General features: G+C 36.4%; 2 protein-coding genes across 2 annotated transcripts; one reads left to right on the top strand and one right to left on the bottom strand.

Annotated features, from left to right (window-relative positions):
- Positions 1–12: 12 nt before the first annotated feature.
- FRA3 (Endonuclease/exonuclease/phosphatase family protein) lies at positions 13–8,807 on the bottom strand. Its single transcript, XM_086248509.1, has 11 exons — positions 7,895–8,807; positions 7,535–7,781; positions 6,112–6,904; positions 5,188–5,312; positions 4,954–5,038; positions 4,107–4,272; positions 3,966–4,006; positions 3,593–3,860; positions 2,931–3,054; positions 1,525–1,885; positions 13–711 (listed from the first exon to the last, which is right to left on the bottom strand). The coding sequence occupies exons 1-11, from the start codon at positions 8,685–8,687 to the stop codon at positions 355–357; spliced, it is 3,360 nt and encodes a 1,119-aa protein (XP_086104635.1). The 5' UTR covers positions 8,688–8,807; the 3' UTR covers positions 13–354.
- A 2,147-nt stretch (positions 8,808–10,954) lies between these two features.
- Positions 10,955–14,465, top strand: LOC147280558 (uncharacterized). The gene is made up of 4 exons (XM_086246345.1): positions 10,955–11,141; positions 11,512–11,599; positions 11,754–11,862; positions 13,650–14,465. Exons 1-4 carry the CDS (start codon positions 10,955–10,957, stop codon positions 14,463–14,465), a joined length of 1,200 nt encoding a protein of 399 aa, XP_086102471.1.
- The last annotated feature ends 472 nt before the right edge of the window (positions 14,466–14,937 follow it).

Genomic DNA, 14,937 nt, shown 5'->3' with positions numbered 1-14,937 from the left:
AGTAACATTCAATTAAAACAAAAACTGACTAGAATTACTTTCTTACTGAAGGCCAGTACTCACATTTGTATTCAGTATTCACCATACCTGTACACTTAGAAACTTAAAATCACCCCAGATATTTATCAATTGGACTCAGACTTGGCTCAACAATTGATGTCAATTCACATGAACCATAATTCAATGAAAACAAATCAAATTAGAAAAGCAACAACGTTTCTCAGTATTTACAACAAAATCCTTGGAGATTTGGCTTATGACCAAACATGGCGATTTCTTACCTAATTGGATTAGCCATAAAAAAATCTTGTTCTTCCCATCAACAAGTGCCAGTATTATTGGGTCTGTGTTGCTTTAAGGACTATGCAAACTCCACAGGTGGTCAACCACATCATACGATTTGCTAAGGTGTTGGAAATCAGACCGGTGAAGAACAGTCCCTTGGGTTTGTCTGGCGCTGTGCCCAGGGGGGTCACTTTGCTTTGTCTTGGCTGAACAGCAGTGACGCACACAGACACGGTGATGTCTTGTGTTATTAGTGTACCTCCCATGCACCTTAACCACCAATATAACTTCCTTGTCTCTGGTGTCTTCACACCACCAATTTTGTGGGACACCATCAACAAACTCTTCTAGGGTTTGGTGTTCCTCATGATGAACAGAGACCTCAGCTATATGATCTGGTCTGATAATGCCAGCTGCAGGAGTAACCTGTTTCAAAATCAAAAGTAATTAACAAGCAATTTTAACAGTAGATCCAGCAGCTCATCTTAAGATTGAAAATCCAAAGTTGTAACCTTTAGTTGACAAATTTCTATTAAATTTTATTTTTGATGAAATGAGGAGCAGAACCATGCTTGAACAAGACACCAAGTTACATCCTGATCCAAATGGAAAAGCAATTTAATTTTGTAATAGAAAATGAGATGATCAAGGATACTTGAACTTCTTCTGAGATAATATTCACAAGAGTATGCTTATTATACGGACTGTACAATCTGCCCGTTATACGGACCGTAAAAGAGTATGCATGTTTTGGTAAATGTTTTTCCTAACTTGAGAATGCAGTGAAACATGCTTTTGCCTAGAAGGAATTCATAAGACTAGTTATATAATCTACAAATTTTTCATGTAGCATCAAACATTAGTGTAGCTCTGATGTTCACATCCATATCTTAGTCTGAAATTTCTGTCTCTATAGAACATTCCCTATCGCAAATGCATAGAGAATTTTATGTGGTCTAATTCATCTTTCTAATGAGATCACTTTGACAAAAACTCATTTTTATGTGGTCTAATTCATCTTTTTATGTGGTCTACGTATAAACTCATTTCTAATTGCTCCAATTGTTAAAACTCCCATGCATGCACCCTGTTCTTGTCCTAATTGTTATTGTTGTTGTTCACAAAGGTGAACAAACAACTTTACTGCAAAACCCCTGTCTTTCCTAGCACTCTCCACAACCAAAACACTCAATTACTGTAATGGAAAGCACATATACTGTTCCAAAGCATAGAAGGTACCTCAAGCCATCGTGGAAAGCCAAAGGAACCTCTAAGACAATGATCTGACATGTGACCATCTTCCTTAATGATAGACTGCCCTTCACAAATTATTTCAAATAAAGCATCTTTGCTTCCACATTTATTTGTAATACGCAAAATGGATGTGTCCTGGTTTTGAAGGATTATGTTGTTTGTACTGACAATAGTTTCAGGAATCTTGCACAGTTCTTCAAGCATACATTTGATTTTCTCATTTGATTCAAGAATTTCTCCAAGCTCTTGCCTCCTTATTGATTCATCAACTCGAGCAATATCAACAGTAAAAATGCAGCGGACAGGCTTGTGATCACTGTCTGTAACGCCCATGCAGGCTTCATACCTATTAAACAAGATACGTGATGTACTAAAAAATAAAAATAAACAGAAAAAAGATAATACTAAAATGTGCATACTTGAATGCATATAGCAAATACAGACATAAAATGTAGTGAATTAACACCCTTGCCCGTGACCTTTTTCTTTGATGTATTCTAGGATTAGATAATTAGCAAACACACACAATAACAGCAACAATAAAGCAATAAAAAACACCAAGATTTGTTCTTGAGATTCGGCGAACTTTGCCTTCATCCCCGTGTGATCCTTAGAGAATAACAACTGCACTATGTATTGAATAAGATTACAAGAACTTATTGAAACCCTAGACTACCCCCAACTCACAGCCGCTCTCTTCTCTCTTTCACAAATAGCCCTCTTGTGTTTTTCCCTCTTGAAAAACCCCCTCCCTTGAAGTCACTCACCCTTAAGTCTCTAACCCGAGTCTCCCTTTGAGTTTCTTTCCTTGAAGTCTCTAGCTATTCTCTCTTCTATGAGACTTGTAGTAGCCTATTTATAGAGCATAGGCTCACCACTTACAATATGGATTCCTAGTCCTACTAGAATTGGGTAATTCACCTATTAGCTAATTCTATTTCCTTGTACACGAGGAAAACCCTTTAGAACTCCTTCCCACATTAGGAAAGTCTTGCGCAAGTCCTCTTTGTCTTCCAAAACCGTACCCTTCTAGGAAACCCAAAATCTGCCCCAAAACTCGACTCTCTGACTTCGGCCGACCGGTTGGCCAAACTGCCCCGAAACTCCAATTAGCTTCTGGAGCTGGGCGACCGGTCGGCCAAACTCCCTGAAAATTCCGACAAGACAAAATCACAACATAAAACCCACCGATATAATTCATAAGAAGCATGTTGTGTCAGACTAGAAAAACATTCCACTCTGATTCATAAAGCAAACTTATTTGGGAGAAAGAAATGCCTTTAGCAGCTAAACCCTAAACACAAAGGCAAATGTATACCAATGCTCCCATAGTTATTATTTGATCCATATTCCCTTTAAATGGTCAAAAACTTTACAATAGGAAAACTTACTGTGATATTGAAGACACTACAGGGCATTCTAAGCTGCATTCTGATACTGAGGCTGAGCGGCTGTCACGGTACAGGATTCTATCGCACCAGGCTGGAATGCGCTTCTTCTCACCAGAATCATACCCTATAAAAAGACAATTCACACATGTTTAGAGTTCAGAAGAAAGAAACTGCAATGCCTACCACTTTAAAAAGGTGTCTTCTCTTTATATTTTTCTTATGAAAGCATAAATTTCCAAAAGGTTCAGGGCAATAAAAAAAAAATTAAATAATGAGATAGAGATTCAATAAGCACAGAAACATTGTCAATTTGAGTCTTGGATCACCCATCACACAACAAGTTATAACCAAATATTGCTAAGGCCCTAAACAGCTTACTCAGTATTCAGTTAAGAATCTTCATCCAATCCTATTTGGGTGCAATTTCCAAAAGGTTCAGGGCAAAAAAAAAAAATTTAAATAATGAGATAGAGATTCAATAAACACAAAAACATTGTCAATTTGAGTCGTGGATCACCCAACACACAACAAGTTATATCCAAATATTGCTAAGGCCCTAAACAGCTTACTCAGTATTCAGTTAAGAATCTTCGTCCAATCCTGTTTGGGTGCCCGGCCAAAGCAATGAATTTAGAAACTCATGCAAGTACAGTAAAATGTACCTGCTAAACCAGCTTGATGCCTTTCAAACTTGTATGTAGGAGGAAATGTAATATCTGCCTCACGCATTCCTTGGAAGACATTTCCAGCTTCCATTTCCACTCGGAGTTGATCCCTTTCTCTAAGCCAATCAAAGCATCTTTGAGAAACAAAATCTCTAGCCTCATCATAAGATATGCCGTCAAGCCGATAGTTAAAATCACCAAGAAATATGACCATGTCTGCCTCAGATAACTCAGGCATCCCTTCTACAGAATTATTACCAATAGCCTGAAAAGTCATCAATGCTTATCAAAATGGCTGGAACAAAACTGATTATATAACAAGTAGTTCAGAAACCAAAAAGGTGCTATACCAATCATGGTATATACATACATTTGTACCGCGAAGCATTTGAACTGCAGATGAAGCATTAGCTGCAATAGAAAGGACCAATGGCAAGCCAGATCTATAAACAAACCAAATAAATACATTGAGAAGGCAAGGGAACAGTAGAAGAAATGTACGGTCCTGTACCAGCTGCACAATTGAGAAGGTTAGTAGGTCGGCTGAAGGTCATTGTTCGATATACATGATCGAAGTCTGCATTGCGACGATTAACAGCTTCCAAATGTGCAGCAAAGTGGCAATTAACAAAGCACATTATCCGATCATACATTCTAATCCTCAAACCAACAGCTCCCTGTTTGAACAATCTTTAGCCACATTAGTATTAAGAATAATCAAATGTATATGAAAACATCGTACTATTGTGAATCAAAGTATCAGTATACCTGTGTTTATGCATATCAATGGACAGAAAAGGGAGACAGAGACCACCTAAATGTTTTTTTTTTTTTTAACAGAAAACAGAGCAAATATATCCATGAAAATGTAATACATTACAATGAAGGTGAACAAGCAGTCCACCAATCAAGTCAACATAAATTTAACAGCTAAAAAGAAAGCAATCTCATAAGTAACTATAGCCTCCCAATCCACAAGGCATTTTAATGAAACTCAGAAGAAGCCAAAGCCCACAGAGATGCCCAACAACGAATTTTATCCCTCAAGAAATCCACCTCCTTGCATCTGGTCTAAAATGTCAAATCCCATTTGCAATGTATAACTGCTATTAACACTTATTTTCCACCAGATATATGTAGTTTGAACTTTGAACTCAAAATAGCTACCGGGCCAAGCATAAACCTATTACAATTCATCCCACATACAAAACACTAAAGGCAATCTCTATCTTAACATCTTTCATCTTTCTTTCTTTTTTGTCGCTTTGTTTTCTTAGAAAGCCTTTTCTATGATTGATCTCAACACAAAATCAATTTCTATCATACAGTACAAATCAGCATAACAGAGGCAACCTCACCTTGTTACCAATGGCACGCCCAAAACCACATGGAACTGCTGCAGCATCAACATCCCCAACATGAGTCCTAAGATCATTTCTCACCCTGAAAGACAAAAATTGAACTGCCATAATGAGAGGCTCAGAAAGGAAAAAAGCCATAAATTTTTTTTAAAAAAAGATAAGATACAGAAACTGTATTAATAAAGAAAAAGCAACCAATAAACTGGGGATGTTCCCATTAAAGATTCTCACCACGTAGCAATGAGCAATCCTGCCAACTGCCTGGAACCAACACGTTCAAACGTTGACCCTTCATCCAGCGTTTTGCCAATCATATCCAGCCACCACTGCCCAACAGAGCTTCCCTCAAGACCTACCTAAAAAGAGATATGATGAGAGGTGATTCAGTCAACTCTACATATGAAGGATTGGCATATGAGCAACCATTCCATTGCTTTCATTCAAAAGAAGATTGTGGTTAGTAAAGGTATCTTATTTAGGCAAGGTAGACTCCACACACCTAATTAAAAATCAAAACCTTAGAAGTTGTATTGTGTTTTCTCTTAGAAGATACAGACTGATGTCCCACAGTTCCACTTAACACTGGCCCATGCCTCTAAACAAAGCATGAGATTTGGTTGATTGAATAGCAGTTGGTTGGTTGGGAAAAGAAATATCCATTTTGGAAGCCATAAGTTAAGGACTTATGCATCAAGTTTCATAACCTCCTAAACAAAAAGCTCTGAAGTTTCAAAATAAGTGTGTCCATGCTCTTAGGTTATTGGCAATCAAATGACCAATGCTCACACACAATAACATGCATCAATGATGTCCTTGATGCAAGGCATCTTGACAAGCATCTCAAAGATAACTGCAACTTGCATACCATCATTTTTATAATAAAATAGTTATTGACCTAGGCTTCTTGAATCAAATGAACATTGCTCACACACAATAACATGCATCAGTAATGTCTGTGATGGAAGGTATTTTGACAGGCATTTCAAAGATAACTTCAATACCTGGATCAAATTGACACAAGGAGGCATTCTATGTAGCTCAAAATTTTCTTGCCTTGACTTTTATCCTTAAGTCATCAGGCAGCAATAATATCAACTTACAAGTGTACGTTTCATAAAACAAAATTATTCAAAAAGAAAAGAAGAAAAAGCTCACAGTTTCTTTGGCTGCAGACATAGCAAGAAAACCAGCGCCCATTTCAACTTCTTGCAACCCAACAACCACAATGCCAACATCAGAAGCTACAGAGCCTAGCCAGGATATAAGTGAGTCATGAGATGCTCTTCCATGTCCAACATTCCATGTACCAGTCAATATTTTAAAGTTTTCTATCCTGGTATATAGAAATTCTTTGCAGGCCAATTCTGAACGCAATATGTTGTCAAGAGGTCCTGGGGATGAAATATTCCAACCACATATACCACCATGATTAGCCAAGGTAAATATATAACCAGCTCCTGCAGCCATTTTTATAACAGGACTGCTATGAGCTACCCATCCTCCAAGCAGATTACCCTCAAGGTCCAATACCTGGACAGTGCCACTCGCATAACCCACCCATATACGTAGCCCAAACGTACAAAAACATTGGACAGCAGAATAATGGTAATGGAAATCTTGTATACGACTGCCATTTCTATCCCACTGCACTAGTAGGCCATTTGTACACCCTGTCCAAATCATTCCATCTACTGCTATTACCAATGCCTCAGTTCTTCGGTTATCATCTCCCAAGGCACCCTTCACTGCAACTCGACGAACAGCATCAGCTGCTCCCATTATTGCATTACGTGATCGCTGAAAGAAACCAAAAGAACTTTGTGTTTTGTCTTTTTTTGATCCAGAAACAAATTCCACTGATAAGTCCTGTGCTGATGAAATGTCCACTCGATTCTCAATCTGACCATCTGTATTAAAGACTTTCAGTAACTCCCTTGTACGAGCATCCCTGTAATATGAAAACTACTAGCATAACTAAAATTCATGACTTCAGTCTGCCTTCACTTACAAATGTACAAACCTACACCTCACTCTATGAAAATGTGAATATATTCATTGATCTAATGAGAAAGGTATAAAGCGCATAGTAAACAAAAACTACAGGCACCATCAAGACACCCTCTTTTAGCTACTTATTCACGCATGGCAAGACATGAAGTACAGACCACGCTGGCATAGGGGGGACCCACATTCAAACTTTAAGCTAAATATTCAATGTATTAGTGACACACAGTGTCTCAAAAATTAGTTTCTTCAGACAAAATATTAGTCAATTAAAAACAAACAAGGAAAAATGCTCAATTCATCCTAACAGGCAATCATCAATATGTCTGGAGTCACAGCAGAGGTAATTCGAAAAGTTAAAATCATATGCTAATATAAAATTCCATGAAATTTTACAAAAAATGATGAGTTGACATGAGAATAATCCAAATATAAATAGTTGAATTCAAATTGATTAGTTTTATCAGGCAAAAAGTGAAGTTTAATCCAAAAAATAAAACAAATCAGCAGCTGCAGCAATGGGCAAAGGTAAGTATTAAAGTCAGAAATTAGAATATTGAGAGAGCAGACGTACCACAATGCGAATGAGAGAGAACCAGCAGTCCACACTTTTGCTCTAGATTTATCGGACAATAAGTACCTAACATCTGAAGTTAATATGTTAGTAAAACCATTAACGGCAACTTGGGTCCAAGGGTCAATGTAAGACCTCTCCACCACAGACATGTGCCTTTCTTCGGTGGTTAGAGATAGAGCTTTTTCAATGGCTTCCCACGGCCATATCTTGATGACACCACCCTCTGAACCGGACCACAGATCCCCTGTATCAAAGAAAAACAATGTGATTGATAAACGTATAAACATTGAAGAAGAAAGAATGAATAAACGAATGAACCAAGATTCAATAGTAATTGATAGGTAGTGGTAGATTTACCATAACAAGAGATGACAAGTGAAAGAACGGGGCCTCTATGAGCCTGCCAAGACAGGCACTCCTTATAAGGATTGGTAGAAGACGAAGGAGCAGAATCCATCTTCCAACATCTAATCCTACCATCTCTATGCCCACTCCACAACGCCCTATTCCCCTCATCCCCAACCAAGCATATCACCGCCGATGTGCACACCGACTCCCTAAACGGCACCGTTTCCTCATCCCCTGAATTGCCTTCGCCTGCCGCCGAGTACAGATCCTTGAAATTCCAAACCCTAACGGCGCACTCCGTCCCCGCCCACAATTGGGACTCGGTGCTAACCAGCGTCCGTAAGAAGCACCCTTTTTGAGTCTCCCTCAGCGGGTGGGGCCTCACTTCCAGCCTTGGCGGCCGGTTCGGGTGGACCGCCGCCCGAACTGGGACTTTGAAAATTCCGGTCCCTCCACCCTTGGCAACGAACTCCGGGAGCGAAGAGTGGTGCTCCTCGGAAGCGTTGCTTTTATTATTCTTATTCTTGTTGTTGTGCTCGTCGTTGGTAACGGAGAGCTTGCGGTCAAGGAATTGGAGCATATAGTCGATGCGTTTGGAGGTCGAGTGGAGCGAGACAGCGTCGTTTTCACCTTCCGATGAGGAAGATGAGGAGTCCAGGAAGAGTTTTGGAGCGGTGGGAGTGAGAGTGTCACCGTGAATCTCGTCGAGGCTGAATTTGCGGAGGTCAGGGTGGCTTTGGTTTGATCTAAGGGGTGAGTCACCGAGGCTCATAGACGATAGGACGTCGTCGTTTCCGTCCATCTGTTGATCAGTTGAGGAAGCAGAATCAGAATGTTGGACTGTTCACTGTTGGTCGCTGAAGCAGAGCCAACCACCGAGATTGGAGCTCTGCGAATATCTATGTCTACGCCAAATAACTAGTTCAAGTCTTCAACTAACAAGAGTCTCCGCGAGAAAGAGTTTCCTTTTTCTTTTCCTTTTTTTTTTTTTTTTGGTCAAATTCTATTCCTTTTTATTTAAGTTATTATTTTTTTTTTCTCTTTAATGGTACATGGAATTAAATTTCGAAAATTTCCTCAAAAATTTTATTTTTTTGAGATTTCAAAATATTACCGAATCAAAATTGTTATAATTTTGTTAAAAGTTTCAATTGTTTTATTTTAAATTTCAACGAAATCAAATTTTTTTTTGAAATTTTCATATATTTTAATTCTCAAAATTCGAAATTTAAATCCTTATATAGTACACTATTTTTTTAAATATTTTTAACCCATCTAGCTGTTTTGATCTGAAATCACAAAGGTTCCTCATAGTTTAAACTTTGTCAATTTTGTCATTGTGTTTTATGTCTTTTTACAATATTAAGTTGGGTTTTTTTTTTTAAGTCTAAAATGAAAAAGTCCATGATCGGCTGGTCCACCTACAAAAACACAGTGCCTTGTTAGTATACTTTAACGAGTCTAGCGCTCAGTACTTTCACCGAGCACTAAGTACTATTGACCAAGTTCTTGACAATTGTCATTGTGCGACAATAACTATTTGAGTTGCATAAAACACTCGTGTTATACTATTACTAATTGCCACTATGCGACTGTGGCAATTTATCCAGATGAAAAAAAAAAAGTCAAGTAGAGGCTGATTGGTATCAAAAACACGAAAGAAAATATAATGTGACCTTTATTTGTACAAAGTAGACCTATTTATTATTATAATCTTTTAAGTGAGTTTAGTTATCATTAAGAATCCAAAATGAATTTTAGAATCATTATTTGTATTAAGTTTAGGATTTAAGGTTTTTTGTTACATATTAGGATTAACAATTAGAGTTACCAATTAATGCGACAAATTATGTTACATATGAGGGATACGGATTAGGATTACGAATTAGTGTTATGGACTAGGGTTAAAAAGTAATATATGGAGTGTTTGGTTACAAGTTTTGGTAATTTTAAAAGCAATACATGTTTTAATGTTATTGGGCCACATAACACCCAAGTTTTTTTTTTTTTTTTGTTATTATTATTGTGGCTATGGATGGGTGTTGAACTGTTGATAATGGTGTAATTTGGAAGAAGAAATGAGAAAAAAAAAAGGGTGGGATTGCATTGGGGGATCTGTAGTGTGGGGTTTGTTTGTTTTTTAGTTATTTTAGTTTATAATATTTAAAAATTCTTTGGTGATTTTTCTCTATTATTTTATTACCATATGGCACTATGTGTCAAGCTACGTGTTAGACTACTGACATTCACGTCAATTTTTAACATATTATTTAACAGTAAGACTATGAAAATGAAAGTATGATATTACAACAAAATGAAAAACTTTTGAATATAACATTCAAAATTCTATACATATGATATTAAGTTAAAATTTGAAAGAAACTTTAGAGTACCGAAGTGAAATGAACCCAAATATAAATATTGATCGCCTAGTTTCAATAAAAAAAAATTGATCGCTTATGTTCCGTACTAAGAGTCAGTTTTGTATTATTGTAAGGAAAAATAACTGTGAAATAAAACAGATATGAAGTAAAATTAGTTGTAAAGTAAAACAATTAAGTGTTTAAAAAACTTTGTTTTCAAAATAGTTGTGACTACAAAAACAATATCAAAATATTTGATAAATGTTAATATAAAAATATTGTGTATGCGTATAATTATTAAAATAGACATAATATAAAACTTGCCTATCCCAAAACAGGGATGTAGCATCACACCAAAAGAAAATGCGAGAAAAACTTTCCTCTTTCTCTTTCTCTTTCTGTTTTTTTCTCGGTGCGATGTCACATCCCCGTCCCGGAAATAGGCAAGTTACTCAAGCAAATTTGGTCGCTTTGAGTTGTCTTGGACTTTGAAACTGCCGGCTTAGTTTCCACGTGGCAGTCTCTTGTTGTTCCTATATGCAAGGTGTAGCATATAAGAGTTGACTCCATGTTTCTCCTCTTTCTCCTCCTCTCATCGCTGTCCTTGAAAGCATATATTTTGCAGCTGCGGGCCGGCGAATCAAAGAAGCAGCTAAAAATACGGGCACCCTAATTAAGTTAGTCTTAGTCTAGGTACGTACCTAAAATGACTAATACTGACGGGGGTTGTAGTAGGAGAGTCCCCGGGATGCCAATATTGATGAATGGGCGGAAGGACCACAGAGATCATGATCAAGATCTTATTCTATTCCAGGAGTTGCAAAAGCGCGAAAAAGAACGCAATAATATCGCCAGCCTCCTCCAGCCTGTTTCTGATGAGTTTGAGCCAAATGGTATATATGGTTTCAACTTTCATATTAATTTATATATAGAAATATCTCTGTGTTTTATCATATGTATATATATGCTTGCTCATTAGCTTAATTGACCTTAATTTTCTAAATATGTATTGAAGCTGGCAAGAAAGCTGTCTTTTAATGTTAATTTGTGCTTCGGCCCGGCCCCAGTGTACGCGCGTACCAAACAAAAAAGCTGGCTAGAAAGCTAGCGCCTAAGTATCGAATTATCGATCTTCTTAATTATTCATTTTTAACATGATTAATTTATTTAATTACTAGCTATAGCAAAAACAAAACAAAAAAATATTTACTAGCTATAGCTGTTGTTCCATATAATCAATAATAACTACGTACGTACATACAGGAAACTATCAACTCTACAGAATTGCATCTGCCAAGAAAGGATCTGGACTTGAATTTCTTGCTGAAAACGACAAGAACGATTATGATTGGTAAGTTGGTAACTGGCTTCCCGCTAGCTAGCTACCCTTTTATTTCTCCTTAATTACTAGGATCATATGCCTATATATATATATATATATATATATAGAACTGACTATGTACGTAATAGAAGCTGATTAATTATTTGTTTTTATATACATCAAGGTTAAAAACACCGCCTGCAACTCCTCTTTTTCCATCTCTAGAAATGGAAACAAATGGCCCTGAACTCGTCATTCAAAGGGAATTACCAATCCTCCAACCTCTTTCACGGGTATGTATATATGCAATATGTATTAGAATGATCGATCAATTTTAGTTGGTATTTTGCACATTTAAATTACTACACAAGTTTTTTTTTTAGCACAAGTTTTGTTTTGAATGCTAGTCTCTGATTTTCAATCAAATTTTTTAAATTATTAATTACTTTAATTTGAAGTACGCCCTAATTAAGAAATCTAATAGCCAGAAGAAGTTATATATATAAATATATGGGAAATGCTAGCTACATTTTTCTTACTACATTCTTTTTTATTTTTTATTTTTATAATTCTTATTTTGCAGTGTAGTCTTATAATTCGAACAGTTCATTTTCTAAATCACTCTTTAAAGATCATCATAGTTTGCAAAAAATCAACCAAATAAAAAATTGTTTATTCATGTAACTCTTATCAAATAAACGGTAAATGAATATTTAACTGTTATCAAAACTGTCTAATTATTTGATAACAATTACATGACCAATGATTTGGTTAATTTTTTGTAGAAATTATAATTAAAGAGTGATCCATAAAGTGAACGGTTACGTTCATTAAATTACATGGCATAATAGGAATTATAAGAAATAGTAGAAGAAAGTGGTAAAAATAGGAAGGTAGCTAACATATATATATAGGTAGCTTTCAATAAGGGATCCCTCATTTAGTGTTAAATAAGCGATCTCCCTGTGGGGCCCACACGAGTTCTTTTGTGTCGATCCGAACTGTTCATTTTTTACATCTCCATTGATAGATCATTCTTGCAAAAAATCAACTAAATCAGAAACCGTTAAGATATCCAATTTAGATCAAACAAATAGACGAACTACAAGTTCGCCTATAAACACCTAAACTTTGACCGTTTAATCCAACGAGTAAATGGTTTCTAATTTGAGTGATTTTTGCAAGGATGATCTATCAAAAAGATGATCTATCAATAGAGATGTAAAAAATGAATGGTTCGGATCGACAAAAAGAACTCGTGTGAGCCCCACATGGGGATCCCTCATTTAACACTAAATGAAGAATCCATTATTGGAAGCTACCTGTATATATATATATAGGTCTCTTCCATTGAGGGATCACTCAAATAATTTTATTTAAGGGATCCCTCATGGGGCCCTCTCCATATAGTATTTCAAAGATCCGAACCGTTTATTTTTTAAGTCTATATTCAAATATCATCCTTGCAAAAAATTTTAATTAATCGGAAACCATTTGACCATTGATTAAATGGTCACCATTTCAAGTGTTTATCGATAATATTTTATTAGTCTACTTATTTGATTAAAATTAAATATCTTAATAGTTTTCAATTTGTCTACTTTTTTACAAGGATAATCTTTTAATATAAATTTAAAAACAGTAATGCTACACTTACCACATTTTTATACAACAATTTCATATTATTTTATATGGCATTTATACATTAGACACTAAAAATTAAAAAATAAAACCTAAAAAAGAAAAATGAAATACCTTTTCAGTGATATTGATATATATATATATATATATCAATAAAGGCCCCTCAATAAAGGTTTTATTGATATATATATATATATATATATATCTTCTCCAGCTATTATCGAAAAAAATCTTCTATAACTAAGGCATATTACATACATGGTGATTACCTCTAATTAAAAAAAAAAATTATTTGTTATATTTTATTGATGGGTATGAACTTTTATAGACTATAGTTATTACTTTATCCAACATATATATATGCGCTCTACAAATTAAATCCGATTGGATATTCTTCATTTGTATTAACTAATGAAACGTAAAAGGAACGTCAAACCAGTTTGCAGCTGCCAATTGCAAGTCAGAGGCAGTACTTGAGGCAAGCAATGGGAGGCTAAACTCTCCGAACCCGAAACCAAAACTTCCCCTGAGGTCTGTCACCCAGAGTCAAATTAGTGGACGAAGCATAGTATCAAACCAAACAAAAAACACCAAAGCAAGATCACCACCTGCAATTCTGAACCAGCAGAAAGCAACCAAATCAGCCGCTGACCTGATCACTAAAGAAAGAGCAAATAATGTGGTCAATCATACTCATACAGCAAAATCCATCGACCAAAAAGAAAGCCATACCAATTTCCTTACTTCCCAATTTAAAAGCATGGGAATTATAATGGATTCAAAAAGTACGTCAAAACCTGCAACAAGTAGAGGTGCCTCACCTCTTGTGAGATCAACATTAATTCCGTCGCAATTAATTCCAGGCGTTTCTAATGAGAAACCGCCTAATCTGAGAACAGATCAACGCTCGACTTCTGCTTACCGGCCCGGCCGACCCAGCAAACCCGCACCTGCAACTGATCACCGGAAAGCAGCTGAATTACCTGCACCCCCAAAGCTAAGGAGGCAATCATGCTCACCAAGCGTCTCTAGGGGTCGGAAAATAGAAGCCATGCAGCAGAATTTTCAAGGCAATGTGAATACTCAAAAAGGAAGAATTCAAACAGGAAATGGGACGCAAGTTTTTGGGAGTAGCATGGTAGAGAGAGTGATGAATGCTAGGAAAGCAGCAACTCATGAACAAGAAAAAGATAAAAAGCAAAATTCTCGGTTTCTGATTAATGGAAGCTCTGGTTTTAATTGGAAGAATATATGATGTCTAATTAAGAGTACGTTTACTGGATATAGCTCTCCAGCATATTATGGTATGGTTCTTGCCTCTTGGCATCTTGCTTTTTCATGCTTTCCATTTCATCACTTGAGTTTAATGGAAGAATATATGATGTCTAATTAAGATCGAGTACATTTAATTTCATGCTTTTCAATATTTCATCACTCGAATTATATATTAAAGATACCAACTAACTGTTTGTTTAATGATTTTTCTCTTTAATATCGTGAGAAGTTCTAATTAAATTTGATTTCCCCTCTCCAAATTTAGAAGAAAGTATTTTTTTTTTTCCCAGCTGTTGATGCTAAAAAATGGTAGAGCAGTCAACGTCGAGTCGAACCACGTAGGCCCGTTGACCCACCACTGAGTGGATGACACGTCGAAGTGGGGCAGGAACGGGTAGCTGGGTCCGACTGGTGAGTAATGAGAGAGAATGATATCCAAAGCACCCTGCGCA

The sequence above is a fragment of the Dryas octopetala genome, chromosome 6 (assembly GCF_963921425.1).
Source record: "Dryas octopetala chromosome 6, drDryOcto1.1, whole genome shotgun sequence".
Taxonomy (NCBI): Eukaryota; Viridiplantae; Streptophyta; class Magnoliopsida; order Rosales; family Rosaceae; genus Dryas; species Dryas octopetala.
Note: the sequence above shows the minus strand (reverse complement) of the source record. Positions and strands in the feature narration are given on the sequence as shown.

Bases quoted from the DNA above. Each gene is read 5' to 3' on its own strand.
- FRA3 (XM_086248509.1), bottom strand. From the start codon at position 8,687: ATGGACGGAAACGACGACGTCCTATCGTCTATGAGCCTCGGTGACTCA. The intron at 5,039-5,187 runs GTGAGAATCTTT...TTTGTCTTTCAG, and splicing joins GGATTGCTCATTGCTACGTG to GGTGAGAAATGATCTTAGGA. The intron at 4,007-4,106 runs GTACAGGACCGT...TTTCTATTGCAG, and splicing joins CCTTCTCAATTGTGCAGCTG to CTAATGCTTCATCTGCAGTT.
- LOC147280558 (XM_086246345.1), top strand. From the start codon at position 10,955: ATGACTAATACTGACGGGGGTTGTAGTAGGAGAGTCCCCGGGATGCCA. The intron at 11,142-11,511 runs GTATATATGGTT...ACGTACATACAG, and splicing joins TGATGAGTTTGAGCCAAATG to GAAACTATCAACTCTACAGA. The intron at 11,600-11,753 runs GTAAGTTGGTAA...ATATACATCAAG, and splicing joins GACAAGAACGATTATGATTG to GTTAAAAACACCGCCTGCAA.